Source organism: Geotrypetes seraphini, chromosome 2, assembly GCF_902459505.1.
Source record: "Geotrypetes seraphini chromosome 2, aGeoSer1.1, whole genome shotgun sequence".
NCBI classification, from domain to species: Eukaryota; Metazoa; Chordata; class Amphibia; order Gymnophiona; family Dermophiidae; genus Geotrypetes; species Geotrypetes seraphini.
This window is the reverse complement of record NC_047085.1, coordinates 476,433,903-476,450,969: the sequence shown is the minus strand read 5'-3', so window position 1 is coordinate 476,450,969 and position 17,067 is coordinate 476,433,903. Positions and strand designations below refer to the sequence as shown.

The window sequence follows — 17,067 nt, the reverse complement described above, 5'->3', positions numbered from 1 at the left end:
GGGGGGTGAGGGAGATTGGCTACCTCAGTAAAAAGTATCACACTTGGGTTGGTCTTTCTCTTTGTTTCTGTTTCAGGCCGGGGAGAAGATGGACCAGCAACAACTGATGGCGTTCCTGGCAGCGGAGAGGCAGAAACGTCAGAGAAGCCAAGCATTAACGCAGGCTAGTGGGGCTAAGGACATCCCTTGGCTTCCAAAGGAGTTGGTGAAGCTATTTCCCACCTTCCCTGACGAACAGAGAGCAGATGCATCCTTGTTAGAACTTTGGAAGCAGGCAGCTGTCCCTACGAATAACCCGAATTATTTTAAAGTAAAACAGGGGTTATTATATAGATGTGTGACAGGTAAAGACCCGCGAGATAACAGAGAACAACTAGTGATTCCCCGGGGTTTTAGAAAAGTAGTCTTACAGACAGCACATGATCACCCCCTCTCAGGACATAAGGGAGCGGCAGCTACGGAGATTCAGGTACTGCGTAGATTTTTTTGGCCAGGGGTATCTAGAGATGTTGCAGATTTCTGTAAGTCCTGCTCTATTTGTCAGAAGCTTTCATTGAGTAGGCCAGCCAGAGCCCCGCTTATTCCCATTCCTAAAGTAGGGGAGCCCCTTACACGATTAGCTATTGATATTGTGGGACCACTAGAAAGGACTCCCCGAGGGTTTACCTTTATATTGGTAATAATAGATGTCGCCACTAGGTACCCTTGGGCTTTTCCTTTGAGGAAAACGACCTCGGCGGCCCTCATGAAAGAATTAATGGGGCTTTTTTGCATGGTGGGTTTTCCTCGCGAAGTCTTGACCGATCAGGGAAGCAATTTTCTCTCGAGGGAAATGGAGAAATTCTGGCAAGGCTTTGGGATCCGTCACCTTAAAACTTCAGCATACCACCCCCAGGCTAATGGGTTGGTGGAACGGTTTAATCAGACGTTAAAGCAAATGCTGAAGAAGGTGGGGAGCCAAGAAAAAAAAGAATGGGACTTGTATATCCCCTTGGTACTGTTCGCGGCACGTGAGAAAATACAAGATTCTCTAGGGGTAAGTCCCTTTGAGATGCTGTTTGGCAGGGTTCCGCGGGGAATATTAGATATTGTCAAGGAACATTGGGGGTCCCAAGAGGGAGAAGAGACTAATGTTATATCCTATTTGGCCCAGTTAAGGAAGAGACTAGGCCAAGTGGCCCACTTAGGAAAGTGTAATCTAGAGTGGAGTCAGGAGAAACAGAAATATTATTATGATAGGAAAACCCAGGAACGCCATTTAAAGGCGGGAGACAGGCTATCGAGGACCTTAAAGCAGCCTTATGTACTAACCCGGTGCTGGTATCCATAGATTTTACTAAACCCTTGGTCTTACAGACAGACGCGTCAGGGACAGGGTTAGGGGCAATACTAAGCCAGGAGGTCCAGGGGATAGAGCATCCGGTTTTGTTTCTGAGCCGCAAACTTTATCCCAATGAAAGGAATTATGCCACAGTTGAATTGGAATGCTTGGCAGCCAAATGGGCGATGCAGACCCTGGAGCATTACCTGCAGGAGCGGGAGTTCACTCTGGTAACGGACCATGTGGCGCTGAAATGGCTCAACACCATGAGGAACAACAATGCCCGGCTAACACGATGGTATCTGGCCATGCAGACATTTAGATTCAGGGTAGTGCATCGCCCGGGCAAACTAAGCACCAACGTTGACACCCTGTCCAGGATACAGGAGGAGAGCCATACGCCCCTGGAGGTTAGGGAAGGTCAGAAGCAAAGGGTGAGGGTATGTCACACCCCTAGCCTTAAAGCTCGGTTTGTGCCAGGCAGGGGTTTGTCTAAACCTATTACAACTGTCAGAAGAGCTGATCAATGTAGCAAGCCAGAGGGAAAGAATAGGGAAGATGGTTCATTTCCCTTTAAATCTCAGGTAGCTGAGCTCCAGGGAGTGAAAGATGCTGAATGTAACAGCCTGGAACAGCCTGAGAACACTCCCTCCTCTCCTGCCAACTCTCAGCTGCAAAAGCTGATTGCGGCTCCTGGGAGAGTTAGGAAAAAGCTGCAGGCTGGCCCTCCCCCTCAGAGAACTGGGCGTGCCCGGCTGAACGTAATAGAAGCTGCTCTGAGGGGAAGGAAGTCAGTCTGCCCTGAACCTGCTCAGGAAGGAGGTATCCAGGACAATGCTCCTGATCCTCACAGCTCTGCTGATGTGGAAATGCTAGAGTTTGATACTGACCCTGAGACTAACCAGCCAGCAGAGCTTGAATTTATGGATTGCCAGGAATCTGCAGTTTGTCCTGAAGGTATGCCTATGGAAGAATAATAGGATACATGTTTGTGAAGCTTTTGGTTTTTTCTTCTAGCTCAGGTGAGCAAATTGTTTGAACTGCTTCTCTGCAGCTGTTTTTCAGTTGAGGGAAGAAAGAGAGCAGTGCTGCACTTCTCCCTTTGGGGAACTTTTGAAAAGGAAAAAACGTTTTCTTTAATTGAAGAAATCTGCTCTGATAAGTTTACTTTGGTGTTTGAATGCTGAAGAATGAGGAAGTAAGATTGGGGAGAATCCACTGTACAACTGGATGGGATTGTGGGGCCATTTGGGCATTCTGTGTTAACAGATATTTTTGGTGGATTCGCTTACTCCCCTCCCCCACCAACTCCTTTGGAGCTGGCTGGGGCCAAGCCTATGTTCCTCTCAGGCTTGGATACAGCACTACAGGCAGTGCTAATAGCATTCTTGCTAACTGTCTCTCTTTTTGAAGATAACAGTATTGTTTGAAGATTTATCTTGGCCACTGATGACAAACGTTTTTTGTAAAGTGTTTTGGTTACTTACCTGTATGGAGATGAGAGCTGAGACATACTGTTTTTCATCTATTCTGATTTTGTTTTGAAGTATTTGTATTGGTGACTTGGAGTACAGACTGAAGGGAAGTTGGCTCCCAATATAAGCCCCAATAAAAGTGACTTGTAGCATGAACTATAAAACTGACTCTTTTGAATTTTGTTTTCATGCTTTACCAATGAACATTGAGCCCAGCAGGACTTCCAACTTTATGGAAGCACGTCGGCGTGAGTATTTGTGTGCATGAACCGGAGCCTACCTTATCCACAGGCGCCGGCTCGACCACAACATTAACATAATGCGATGAGTAACCACAATACAAGGCAGTAGAATTTTAAGTCTCTGGTGGCATTAAAGCATGTAGTGCGTGGAAAAGAAAAAGTGTAGAAAAGGTGTAGCACTGGCCATTATGGGCAACATACACATAGTAGAGAATATTTTCGCTCTCTCTTCCCAAAACTGATTAAGTAAAGCAAATTCACACCATATATGCACGTAAGTGCCTTCTTGCCCAAAGTGTATCCAGCACTGACTTCCTCAGAATGGGAAAATGAGAACAATTTGCACTTGGGACATATACCTCCTAAACAGGGATGTATTCCACTCTCTACCAGGCTTGCTAAAATGGCGAGTTGGAAAGTGTTCTGGTAGATAATTGCAGTAGCGTACCAAGAGGGGGGCGGTCCGCCCCGGGTGCACGCCTTGGGGGGGTGCACAGCCGGCTGTTCTCACTGCCTCTAACGCCGGCCCTGCAGCTTCAGACTTCCCCACACCTGCTCCCCACCCCCGATCGCTATTATTTTAAATGTTATGGCAGCCGCGGTGCTGTATCCGTCAGAGGAGACTTCTAACCTTGGCCTATCCCAGAACTCTTCCTGCAACAGTGACTTCCTGTTCCTAGGCGGGAACAGGAAGTCACTGTTGCAGGAAGAGTTCCTTTTACAAAACTGTGGAGCACTTTTTAGTGCCAGCCGTGGTGGTAGCAGCTCTGATGCTCAGAATTCTATGAGCGTCAGAGCTGTTACCTCCATGGCTAAAATCCACACTACAGTTTTGTAAAAGAGGGAGGGGTTAGTTAGTGATTACATATTCCATACTAGGCAAAGGTGTTTTCTGTGTTCTGTGTGTTCGAAAGACATGGTTTTTTTGTTAGGCTTGACTGCAGGATTGATCTGTACTAGTCTGGCTTGTTTAGTTTTACAATGGGTGTATTGATGTACTGCTCACTGCAGTATGTAAGATGCTGCCTTTTCCTAGGTACTCATGTGTGACGTGTGTCTTGTTACTAAAAATCATGTTTTCTGTACAGATGGGGGGAGGGGTCAAAAAATGATGGGCCCCGGGTGTCACATATGCTAGGTACGCCACTGGATAATTGATCAATCTTGGTCAGATCATGAAAGATTGCTCTACAAACGTTGGTTCATAGGGGCCCTGAAGTATACAGACAAGATATCATTTTGCTCTGCCGTAAACTAATATTAAGCAATTCCTCAAAAGGAGTTTGAGCCCCTGTAAGCTACGATTTAATGGGAGTTCCCTTGAAGCAAGTGTCGCAGCTGTAGATAAAGAAAAATTCTGCATGAAGTATATGGTAAGTCCCTTGTAGATCCTGATATGTGCAAAACATAAAGATTATTCAGTTGCAAAATTCTCAACCTCTCCCCAGCTGTGTAATAGCCTAGGGCAGTGTTCTTCAACCTTTTGACACCTATGGACTGGTGGAAATAAAATAATTATTTTGTGGACTGGCTCTAGTCCATGGACCGCCAGTTGAAGAACACTGGGCTAAGTTGTGTCAATCTCCACCCCAAACCCTGCCCCCATAATAGTACTAATTGTAACACCATTTTTTCCATTCATTTTTCATATATATACACACAATATAATCGTATTAACAACACATAATGGTTAAACACAAAATTAAAATACACAAAGCACACTGTATTCTTTTCAACATTCATTCCTACCAGAAAGCAGATAACCCCATGCAAATATGGCACCAAAAACTAAAAGTACCAATATTTACAAACAAACCCTAAGATGCAAGAATCTGCAAGCAGTACAACCCCAGAGGAAAAGAAACAAATGCATTTCTTCCTCAACAGACAGCAGATGTAAATCAATCACTAAATAAAAAAATTAAAGCATTCCCCCTACCGCTGGGGTCTCTCTCCCTCCATGCTGTACCTTACCTTCTGGCCTGCCCCCTGGTGTTATCTTTGGGCCGGTCCATGATGCGATCAATGCGGCGTTTTCGGGCCAACTCCCTGAGTGCTGCAGTGCACAAAGCTATGGGCAGCGGCTCCTCATGCGCGTCCCGCACCTCATCTGGAAGCCTTCCCTCTGACATTGCGACGTCAGAGAGGCGGCTTCCAGTTCAGGAGCAGGACGCGCGTAGGAGCCTTTTCCCATGGCTTTGTGCACTGTGACACTCAAGGAACCAGCCCGAAGACACTGCGTTGATCGCACCATGGATCAGCAGCTGAAGAACACTGTGTTCTGCCTAATGGATGTGCTGGCTCTGTGGACCGGCAGAAAATTTCTGCGGACTGGCACCGGTCCATGGATCAGCGGTTGAAGAACACTGGCCTAGGGACCCAATGAAGTGCAAATAGCATCGGAATGGAGAGTGAAGCTAAACTCATTAGACCTTTTGTACTATTCAGCTGATCTTGTAATTTGGCCCTCGGTGCAAAGGTGATGATAAAATTGGGTTTGTAACTTTCTTGCGTATCTTTCTGGGGGCCATAAAAGATATGACATGATATCTGTTCCAGCCAGGTTTGCTCTATTCCATATTCCAGTAGAGATCTGATCTAAGCCACCCAGAAATATCTTTCTGTTAGGTACTCCCATATTCCCTGTTTGGCCCCTCATCAACATATTCTCTGAGACTTGGGGAAGACATTTCTTCCAAATGTAAGTAAAAAGTTTACATTGGAGCTTTGCCAGGGCAACTATAGGTATGGGAACTAGAAAAGTTTGACACATATATAAGAACCTAGGTAGTGCCATCATCTTAGTTATTGCAATGCATCTCATCCTGGTGTGAAAGAATCCATACCACCTATCTAGATCATGTGAGAGATCTTGAAAAAGATTTAACATAATTTAACTTATACAAATATTCATAATTAGGGCTAATTCTCACTACTACGTACGAGGGCCATTTTTAAAGTAAGAATCGTTTGCACATATTAACTAAACTCTTTGGACTGGAACAGTGTCAGAAACATGTCCAGACTAGTCTAACCCTGTCTATCAGTGCCAGATGTAATTTTGCAGAGGTATTTCATTACCCATGTCTATCATCAATCCCTTCAATTGTGAGGTGCGATCGGTGATTCGTTTTTTAAATGCAAAGAACATTCGCCAAGCTGAAATTTATCGACAAGTTTACTGAAGTGTATGGTGAAGATGTAATGAATGAGGCAAATGTACGGAAATGGTGTCGTCTGTTTAACGAAGTTTGCTCACTAAGGGAGTGTGTCTGCTGCATGAAAACGTGTGTCCTCATGTTGCTCGAAACACAGCAGACGTTTTGCAGAAGTTTCGGTGGGAGATACTGGACCATCCTCCATACAGCCCAGACCTGGCGCCATTGTTCTTTTATCTTTTCCCAAAATTAAAGGGCGGAAAACGCATGCAGACCGATGATGGCGTCCATGAAACTATCAACAACTGGTTCAAGTAACAGGAGGAATACTTTTTCAATGGGCGGATTGTCAAGCTCATCTCCCGGTCTCAAAAATGCTTGGATGTCAACGGAGATTATATTGAAAAGTAGTTTAAGACATATTTTCACTGTAATTAGAAAGTTTTTGAGTTACAATAAATTGTTATGAGTTTACAACATAACGATTCTTACTTTAAAAATGGCCCTCATATTTAATATGACCTTTAGATTAGCAAAAGGGGAAAGATACTTTTAACTGTAAAGCCCATTACAGGATTAAGTGATATTTTTTTAATGTTATGTTTATTGTACTTTGTATACAAATAAATAATACAAAATAAGAAAAATAATTCAAAAAGATAATAAAAGTGCTATATAGTTCACAAATGGAGAAGTGGTCAAGATCAGAATACACAACATCCCTGAAGCTAAAGGAACATATAAGGAAAAATATTAAAACTCAAAAAACACTTTTCCCAATCTTAATACACATGTGGATTTGAGGGGGGGGGATTTCTTGTTTTTCCATTAAGAATATATAGATGATTGTCGTAAGATATTATTTTCATGTGGTATATATGAGTTGTATATGAATTTGGGAGGGGGTGGGGGTTAAATCTTCTTGGTGTATGATATTGAAAATTTTTCAAGTGATGTTGTATTATATTTGGTTGATATTTACTGTACACTTGATGTAAGTTTAAAAATGAATAAAGACATTATAAATCCAAAAAAAACAAAAACACCTCAAAAGAGAGCCATACAATATTTCCTTTTTTATTTTTAGAAGCTGTTTATTGAATATCCAAACACTAATTTAAATACTAACAGCAGGATATGTATTGGCCCACTCCCCCCTGTCTTCCCCCCCACATATTCCCCCCTTTCACCCCAATAACTAAACCACACTCTTCTTGGTAGACATAGCCGCAGCTCTGTTTATTAACAACCAATAAATTTAAACACACTCACATAAAAAAAAAAGCGCGTGTATGATTGCTAGTGTTGAGAGGTTTCTTTTCTTTTTTTGAAATATTTGATTTCTGTTTAAATCACCCTCAGGACTTTAAAAAAAAAAAAAAAGGCAAGATTAGATGAGGATTCCTTTATAGACCTGGGATAGACCTTGAGTTCTTACAGATTCCTCCAATACATGATAAGTTTTTTAACATCCCTTAAATTTAATACTAGGAAGACATTTACTATACAATACAAGCTGAGACATAGATATGAACCCATTATAAATTGCAAATTGGGAGTTTATAATTAAATTACTGAAGGGGAATATTAATTTATCTTTTATGGTAAAACTGATATGTCATGTTCAAGTTTGAGATTTATAAGTTTAAGGGAAAAAAAAAAAGGGAAGTAAAAGGGTTATGATTGATTCAAGGGAAAAAAAAAAAAAGAGTTTATTTGATATAGTGAAAAATTTAATGGTAGTAATTATAGTTAAATTTTGTAATAGCTTGTAGGAGTTATTTATACCTAACCTCAATCTGCGTATCCAAGTTTTCATATTTAATTGGGGATGGGGGGGAGGGGATGGGGGGAGATATATAATGGAGGGTTGGGTGAGGGTGAGGGTGAGGGTGGGGACATTATAAAGTATTTTATGTATTGGGGAAAATTATTAAGAAAAATTATTTACTGTTTAATTTTGGGAAAAATGTATTATAAAAATATAAATGGATCTTAAATTATTATCTTTGAATGTTAATAGTCTGAATCATATGATAAAAAGGAAAAAAGCATTATTATTTTTAAAGAGGCAAAATGCGGATATATGTTTCATACAGGAGACCCACCTTTCAAATATTGAATCTCTTAAGCTAGAAGGTGGTTGGATCAAGCATTGTTTCTTTTCTCCAGCTATAGGGAAAAAAGCGGGTGTTGCTATTCTGGTGAATAAAAAATGCTCTGCTTTATTCAAACTCAAGGCATCGGATACTCATGGCAGATGGGTAAATGTGGAAATGAGCATGGGAAATACTACCATGACGTTGTTTAATATATACGCCCCTAATTCGAATCAAAATGAATTTTTTAAGACTCTTCAACAACTGATTTTACCACTAGCTACTTCGAATCTAATAGTAGCTGGGGATTTCAATGCTGTTATGGATCCTCTATTGGATAAAAACCCAAGAAGATTTATGAAATCTTTGGGATTAGATAATTTTGTACAATCTTGCGATTTGACAGATATTTGGCGAGTACTTCATTTTGATGGACGGGAATTTTCATTTTGTTCTCATGTTCATAATTCTTTCTCAAGAATAGATTATATTTTTATTTCAAATCATTTGATACATCAAGTGACACAAGCTGCCATTGATCCAATCATTTTATCTGATCATGGTGGAGTATGGATTGAAATTAAGATTACAGACCAAAATACTAATAGACCAATTTGGAAGTTTGATAATACATTGCTTGCTGATCCATTATTTTGTGAGAATCTTCAAACAAAAATGAAGGATTATTTTCAATTGAATGATAAGGACGAAATCTCTATGGAAATATTATGGGATGCTTTTAAGGCATCAATGAGAGGACAAATAATTTCTTATTCTGCTTATCTTGAAAAACAGATTAAAAAACAATTTTTAACTTTAGAGAAGGAGATTAAATTTTTAGAATCTAAACTTATAGAAAAATGGGAATATTCTATTCAACAAGAATTGTTAAAGGTTAAGGGCAAATATAATGAGATTTCATCTAAGTTGATTAGGAAAGATTTATTTTCTCAGCAAGCATTGTATTATGGAAACTCAAATAAGGCGGGAAGAATATTGGCAAATTATCTCAAAGCGAAAAAAAGAAAATCAAAATTAATTGCCATTAAAGATGAAAATGGTGAAACATTTACACAAATTGAGCCTATTTTAAAACAATTCCTAAAGTTTTATAGATCTCTTTATTCTTCCGAGACTTATTTAGACAAAGAAAAAGATAGTTTAGAATTTTTGAAAATGTTAGTGGGTCCAAAAATTCCTGAACATGTAAAACGAAGCTTAGAAGAGCCAATATCACTAAAAGAATTAGGAACAGCTTTGAAGTCCCTTAGAATTGGATCCGCTCCAGGTGGTGATGGATATACGGTAGAGTTTTATAAAACATTTCAAAATTTCCTACTACCTTATTTATTAAATCTTTATCAGTATCAACTTAATAAAGGTTCTATTATTGGCACTATGGCAGAATCCTTAACTATTGTTTTGCCAAAGCCAAATAAAGATCCTACTTTGGTTTCAAACTATAGGCCAATATCTTTAATAAATGTAGATGGTAAATTACTAGCAAAAATTTTGGCGTTAAGATTGGCTAAAGCTCTCCCTCATATTATAGGCATGCATCAAACAGGATTCGTTGCTCAAAGACATTCATCTCATAATACCAGATTGGCATTCCATATGTTATATTTAACAAAGAAAATGAGAGAGCCTACTTTTGCTGTTTCTCTGGATGCAGAGAAGGCTTTTGATAGAGTAGAATGGACCTTTATGTATCAGGCATTGGAATGGTTTGGTATAGGTCCTGGATTCATACAAATAATACAAACGTTGTATAGTTCCCCTTCTGCTAGATTATATATTAATAATACTTTTTCAGAAAAATTTAATTTGCAGAGGGGAGTTAGACAAGGTTGTCCCCTTGTCTCCTTTATTGTTTGATATTGTTTTAGAACCCTTAATATTAGCTATCCAACAAGTAAAGGAAATACAAGGTATACCACATTCGGATAGAGAATATAAGGTATCTGCTTATGCAGATGATATACTATTGTATTTGAGGAATCCAGAAAATACCATTCCATGTTTACTTGAGTTGATTGAGAAATTTGGAAAATTTTCAGGATATAAGATAAATTGGAATAAATCAGAAATTCTTCCATTAAATGTACATTGTACAAAAGGTTTATTCGATACATTCTCTTTTGTTTGGAAGGAGGATGCTATTAAATATCTTGGAATTTGGATTACAAAAACAGTGGATGAAACAATGAAAATTAATGAAAAATGTCTATTACAAAAGGTGACAGAAATGTGTGAGCAATGGAATCCTTTGCATTTATCTTGGTGGGGAAGAGTACAAACTGTTAAAATGATGATTTTGCCTGTAGTTTGTTACCAAATGGGGATGATACCAGTTTTCTTTCAAGAATCTTTTTATAAAAAATTAAATAGGGTTTTGACAAAATTTATTTGGCTTAGTAAAAATCCCAGAATTGTTTTAATGTCGTTGCAAAGGCCAATTGTGGAGGGCGGGGTAAATTTTCCCAATTTTTATAGGTATCATCAAGCCTATATTTTACGTCAAGGTATGTATTGGATCCTCCCAGAGCCCACTGATAATATTCCAGACTGGTTCTGGTTAGAATGGAGACTTATGTTTCCCTTGCGCCTTAGTCATGTAGTTAGTATCAAAATGCCAAGGTTATATAAAGAGCATAAAATATTTATAGATACCTGGAAAACTTTAAGATATATAAGTAATCTAACTCCTATTCCAATAAGTAAATCAACAACTCAAACGATTTGGTTAAACCCCAAGATCAAAATTGGCGGTTTTAAAATCATCTGGAAACATTGGATGATAGCAGGTATTCGTATTTTGGATGATGTAATAAAAAATGGTAAGTTGCTGGAGTTTTCACAATTGCAACATAAATTTGATTTTAATAATTCACAATATTTTAGATGGTTGCAATTGAAGCAATCCATTCAGGTAGGGTTCCCTGAATGGAAAAATCTTACTAATTATCATAGTTTGGAATTCTTATGCTTCCAGATGGATTCAATAGATCATAGAGCCGCACAGTGGTATAAATTAATATCCGGATTTGTAAATAAAAAAACAAAAAATGGTCTTAGAGACATTTGGAGCATTGAGATAAAGCATCAAATTAATGCATCTCAATGGCCACGACTTTGGTCTTGGAGGTTAAAATGTACGGTGTCAGCATCTATGAGACAAACTTGGTTTTTTCTTCTGCATAGAGCTTTTTGGACCCCTGTTCGTTTACAAAAGATAGATAGTTCTAAATCTAATAGATGCTGGCATTGTCATGTTGAAATCGGGACATTAGATCACCTTTTATTCTATTGTCCATTTATCTTATCATTCTGGAAATCAATTTGGCCTCAAATCAATAGGATGTTAGAAAATCCGGTAGCTTTGACTTATGATACTATTTTATTTGGAACAACTATGAGAGCAAGAAGTCAAATTTCATCAAGTAACAACAAACTTCTGTTTATTTTAATTGGAATAGCAATACAACAAATAACATATAATTGGAAAAAACATGACAGGTTAAATTACAATTTCTGGTGGAATTCTGTATGCCATATATACAAAATGGAACTTACCATTGCAACACAAAAAGGATATGTGAGTAAATTTCAAAAAGTCTGGGGACCGTTAACAGATTTCTGTAATGAATGATTAAATTTTCCCATGATAAGATTTTTATTAGAGGGGAGTGGGGTGGGATTTTATTTCTGATTATTATATACTTTATCAATAATTGAATGAATTCACAATAAAGTTGATTTTATAGATTATTGATTGGGAGGGAGGGGTGTGTGTGGGATTATTATATTCAATAAGAATTATATAAATTTAGATTTCTTGCATAATATTATAACTTTATATAATATTAATTTTTCTAAAGAAATGTTAAATTTGATGTTAATATGTGAGTTAATCAAGTGTGTATAGTCAAGTTACTAATGAGTTTATTTGAAACACTTGTTGTACATAAAAAAATGAATAAAGATTTAAAACCAACAGTAGCTAGTTCCAAAAAATTGGTACCAGCTTGTTGAAAATGCTGCAAAATAAAAAAAAAAAAAAAAAACTGTTTCCCAATACATATTAAACCATTACCCATAATATTCGGCCCCTGATCCAGCCATGCCAGCAAGGGTCTGGGACAAGCCCCTTTAACCATAGACACCAGAACCTGGGCATGGCTCCCTGCCGGCCCCCCACTTATCTCATGATGAGCCCCATCATACAGTAGCTCGGGATAGCCGCCACAAGGCCTGTACCAACAGGCCTCCACCCAATAACCCAATAAACCAGAGCTGCGACTACAACGTGAAGGCAGCAAGATGAGACTCACAACAAGTGGCAAAATCATCCAGCAGTAAGTCCCATCCCACCACCGACAAATGTACCAAATCCCGAGCAAACAACCCCCCAGAAGAGACATCCACCCAAGTATGCTGAATCTGCATCCCCCCCCCCTCTCCATGCTGACAACCCACTTTCCCACTTGGCGATTAATCTTCACCAACCCTCGAGTCCATCTGCGTGACTCCAGTCTGCGTGAGCGGGGTATGATATCAGACCACACCAGCCGAGAATGGAGGAACACCAACAAGTCGTGAGTGATGGGCAGTCGGCCATCCTGGTGTCTCGGCACTAAACACCCCATGGCGGCCAACATGCACCACACTAAAAAGCCAGACGAGGGGCAGTCCCATCCGAATGCTCTGCTGAAAAAGGCGAAACCAGACAGGCACCCCGAAATCGTGCCTTGAGAATCCCCTGTTCAGAAATCAGACAGTACATAGTCCGCCAACAATGACTCTGGGTCTGAACCTAGAAACCAGCCCTGGGTCTCCAGAAAGGTGGCCACCAACCAAAATCCAGCACAGTAATGTGTCCAAGTCAATGGAGCTACTGACAAGCAGGCATCTCCCAGATTCCGACCCAACCAGGTCCCATAAAGATTCGGACATTGGCAAACCTTCCAGACACACTCCCGGTGCCAGATGCTGAAACTGTAGAAAACGAAAACGAGACAAGGCGTCAGCTATTAAGTTCTTCATGCCAGGGACATGCCGTGCACGAACAAACAGGTTTAACCGTAAGCAACGCAACACCAATTCCCGAACCAACGCATTGACAGCTAAACAGCGTGTGCTCTGCCTGTTCACTACGTCCACCACACCATAAAACGATCCGCCTAGCCCGCAACCGCTCGGGCCAGAGTTCGCACGCCACAATCAAGGGAACAATTCCAGAAGCATAAACTAATAAACTTGAAACTTGAAGCATAATGTTACGGGTGACACCCCGAGAAGACCAAACGGTCTCAAGAGCAACCCGCTACACGGTTGCTACAAAGAACCACATAAATTACCTATTAGTGCAGCACTAATAGGCTGTACTAATCGGTAATTTATGTGGTTCCTTGAGACCATTATAAATTAGAGGTATTTCTATAGTTTAGAGGCACTGTTGCAGAGCTTAATGGGTAGGAAGAATTTTAATTTTAATTTCAATTTAACTTTAATTCAAAATTTAAACTTTAACTGCTTGAGGACTTGATAATATGAACAGTCCTCTAGTAAAACTTTTCTAGATTCTTAAAACTCCTTAATATTTCAATATTTTAATATTTTAACTTTAAGGATAAGATAAACTTAACTGACTAATAAGCACTCTGCGACGTGACGGGTTTAATGTAGTTCTATGTGTATCTCTTAACTAGGGTTTCCGGGGGAGTCTGTTTTGAACTGCCGTGGTTTGTTTAATGAGTTTAAAGTGGGATAATAGCTTTTCACACAAATACTGTAATGGTAGTATGGAATAAGTGCTCTATAATGTTGGGGTCACTTAATGACTATATTTTATGCTTATAGTGATTAACTACGTGAAGAAGCCTGATGTAATACATTGATTCGGGCGAAACAGAGATCTTCCGTCAAGTTCAGTACTACTTCATTTCAATTATAAACACAAATATATAGCACTCGATAAAATTATGACAAAAAATTGAGATAAAAACGATCAATGATAGTCTGCTTTAAAGTTTTTCCTCAAGATTTGTTCTGAGGTCTGACTGCAGACACTTGAGATTGGTTATCTCGGGAATGAATCTTGATGGATTCCACTCTTAAACAAAGTATTTTCTTTTCTATTGGAACTTTTTATGTCACATTTATAAAATGGAAAGGAAAATAGCCATACAGCAGGGGAATTTTAGAAAATTTCAGGATATTTGGGAGCCATTAACAAAATATTGTAGTGATTGAATGTTATTTTTCCCCTTAAATATGCATGTCCAAGGTGGGGGGGAGGGGGAAGGGTATTTTAGTCTGATTATTAAAGTAAGGTATATATGAATGGGGATTATTATATGTTTTTCTTGAATTTAAAGACTGTTATTGATTAGGGGGAGGGGGGATAAATTCTGGTATGGATTTTAACAGAATATTAAGGGCTCCTTTTATCAAGGCGCGCTACGGGGGTTAGCGCGTCAGACATTTCATTATGTGCTAACCCCCGCGGCAAGCCAAAATACTAACGCCTCGTCAATGGAGGCATTACTGGCTAGCGCAGCAGGCGGTTTAATGCGCGGTATTCCGCACGTTAAACCCCTACCGCATCTTGATAAAAGGAGCCCTAAGTGTTGTATCTGAGTTTAAAATGTTATATATGCTGTTACACTTATTGTAAGTTTTTAAAAATGAATAAAGAATAGATATATAAAAAAAGAACTGGGTTGTCCAATTTGTGCAATATATAATTTTAAAAAGTATTCTCAAAATCAATCAAGCTTTGTTCTTGGGTCACTTTTGTTTAGAATTTGTATTATCTGACTGTAAAGAAACATTCTTACCGATGAGTGCTTTATAATATAGCTATACCTGTTGCTTTACCTATTCTCTTCATCCAGGCTTTCAAATACTTCACCTCCTATTATATCATTGTCAGGATTGAGGCAGATTTGAATCATATTGCTGATGGCACTTTGACCCCAGTCATTGTCCTTTCGAGCTTTGTTAAAGTACTTCAGAGCCTCATTTGGCTGACCCACATGCCTACGTATGGAGTATAAGTGGAAAGCAGGGTGAGGAAAAAAATAAGAAACTATTTTCATACTGCACAATTGTAACAAATGTGCCACAGAGTTTACTGACTATTTTGATAGAAACTCAACATACTCATAGGAATGAAAAACAACTAATCCATTTAACATAGCTTAATGCAGGATTGTATTGTGAGATAATGAAGCTTTTATGTGGCAACCAGTAGAGGCCAGCATTTCTTTATTCAGGTCATAGAAACACAGAAACATGCTGCTGCTACTACTACTACTACTGTTTATCACTTCTATAGCACTGAAATGGTGAGGGCTGGCCTACAGAGTATCCAAGGGTCAGACACGGCTGAATGGATAGTAGTAGTATAGCACTGAAAGGCATATGCAGTGCTGTACATTCTGACAGTTTAACTTGGACAGAGAGACGTGATATATAAGGTCGGAGATGCAGAACCCAAGGTGAGAGAAGTTAGGAGTTGAAAGCAGTCTCGAAGAGGTGGGCTTTTAATTTGGACTTGAACACTGCCAGAGATAGAGCCCACCATAGGAATTCAGGCAGATTGATCCAGGCATACAGCACAGCAAGACAAAAGGGATGGAGTCTGGAGTTGGCAGCATTATAGAAACAATAAGTAGTAGTAACCTGGGGGAGGGAGAATGGGATCAGAGATAAGGTTTCCAGGTCATACCAGGTAGTTAGTGTTGGACAATATTCTACTAGGTGGATAAATGAAAGTGGTGTCCCTCAGGGTTCACCACTCTCACCAACTCTATTCAATGTTTATCTAGCACCATTGGGTTACTATTACATAGTTTACAAGTAAAATTCTATATTTATGCAGATGATATTACAATACTTATTCCTTTAACTGCTTTCACAACAGAAGTGTTGAATCAAATTGCTTTCATTCATACACAAGTGGAAAACTGGACTTCTATATTTAAATTGAAACTTAACCCGGGTAAATCAAAATTCTTTCTTGCTAGCCCTAATGAAAAACTTACTGAAACAATGCTCTTTTTAAATGGTCAAAACTATCCGATAGTTCCCACCTTAAAAATATTAGTTGTTACATTAGACCACTCTTTATCATTTAAGGCCCATACAGATTTATTGGTTAAAAGATGCTTCATTGTTCTTTGGAAGTTACGTACCATTAAAAAATAGTTTGATTTTATATCATTTAAAATTTTGGTTCAATCGTCAATTCTTTCAATATTGGACTACTGTAATGTTATTTACTTGGGCTCATAGAAAAAAACAATCAGTCGATTAAGAATAATACAAAATACAGCAATTCGTCTGATTTTTAATTTGAAAAAACACGATCATATTAGTTTATATTATCAAAAGCTCCACTGGTTGCAGTTTGAGGCCAGAGTGTTATTCAAATTTGGTTGCATTTGTTTTAAAGTTTTATTTGGTCTAGCACCATCTTATCTTTCTTCCCCTTTTAGATTTCTTACTATTAAGAAAAACATTCACAGATCCGGTTGGTTTTATTTTTTTCCTTCAGTAAAAGCATGCCATTATAAAAAAATTTTGGATAGGACCTTGGCATTCCAAGCAGGAGTAATGAATTCATGTTTGAATGCTCTCATTTCCCCATCCCTTACCTATTATCAATTTCGGAAAGATCTTAAAACTTTTTTATTTAAACAATACAAAACAAAATATTGATTTTATTCTTAAATTTGTTATAGTAGTCAGTTTCTACTATCTTAT

At 38.8% G+C, this 17,067-nt stretch overlaps 1 protein-coding gene across 1 annotated transcript in view; it reads right to left on the bottom strand.

The window, feature by feature from the left end:
- The window catches only part of TTC21A (tetratricopeptide repeat domain 21A), a 323,520-nt gene that overhangs the window by 35,487 nt on the left and 270,966 nt on the right, over positions 1–17,067 (bottom strand). The window contains exon 24 of the mRNA XM_033931720.1: positions 15,178–15,339. Within this exon, the coding sequence (XP_033787611.1) occupies positions 15,178–15,339 (162 nt within the window). The remainder of the gene's footprint in view (positions 1–15,177; positions 15,340–17,067) is intronic.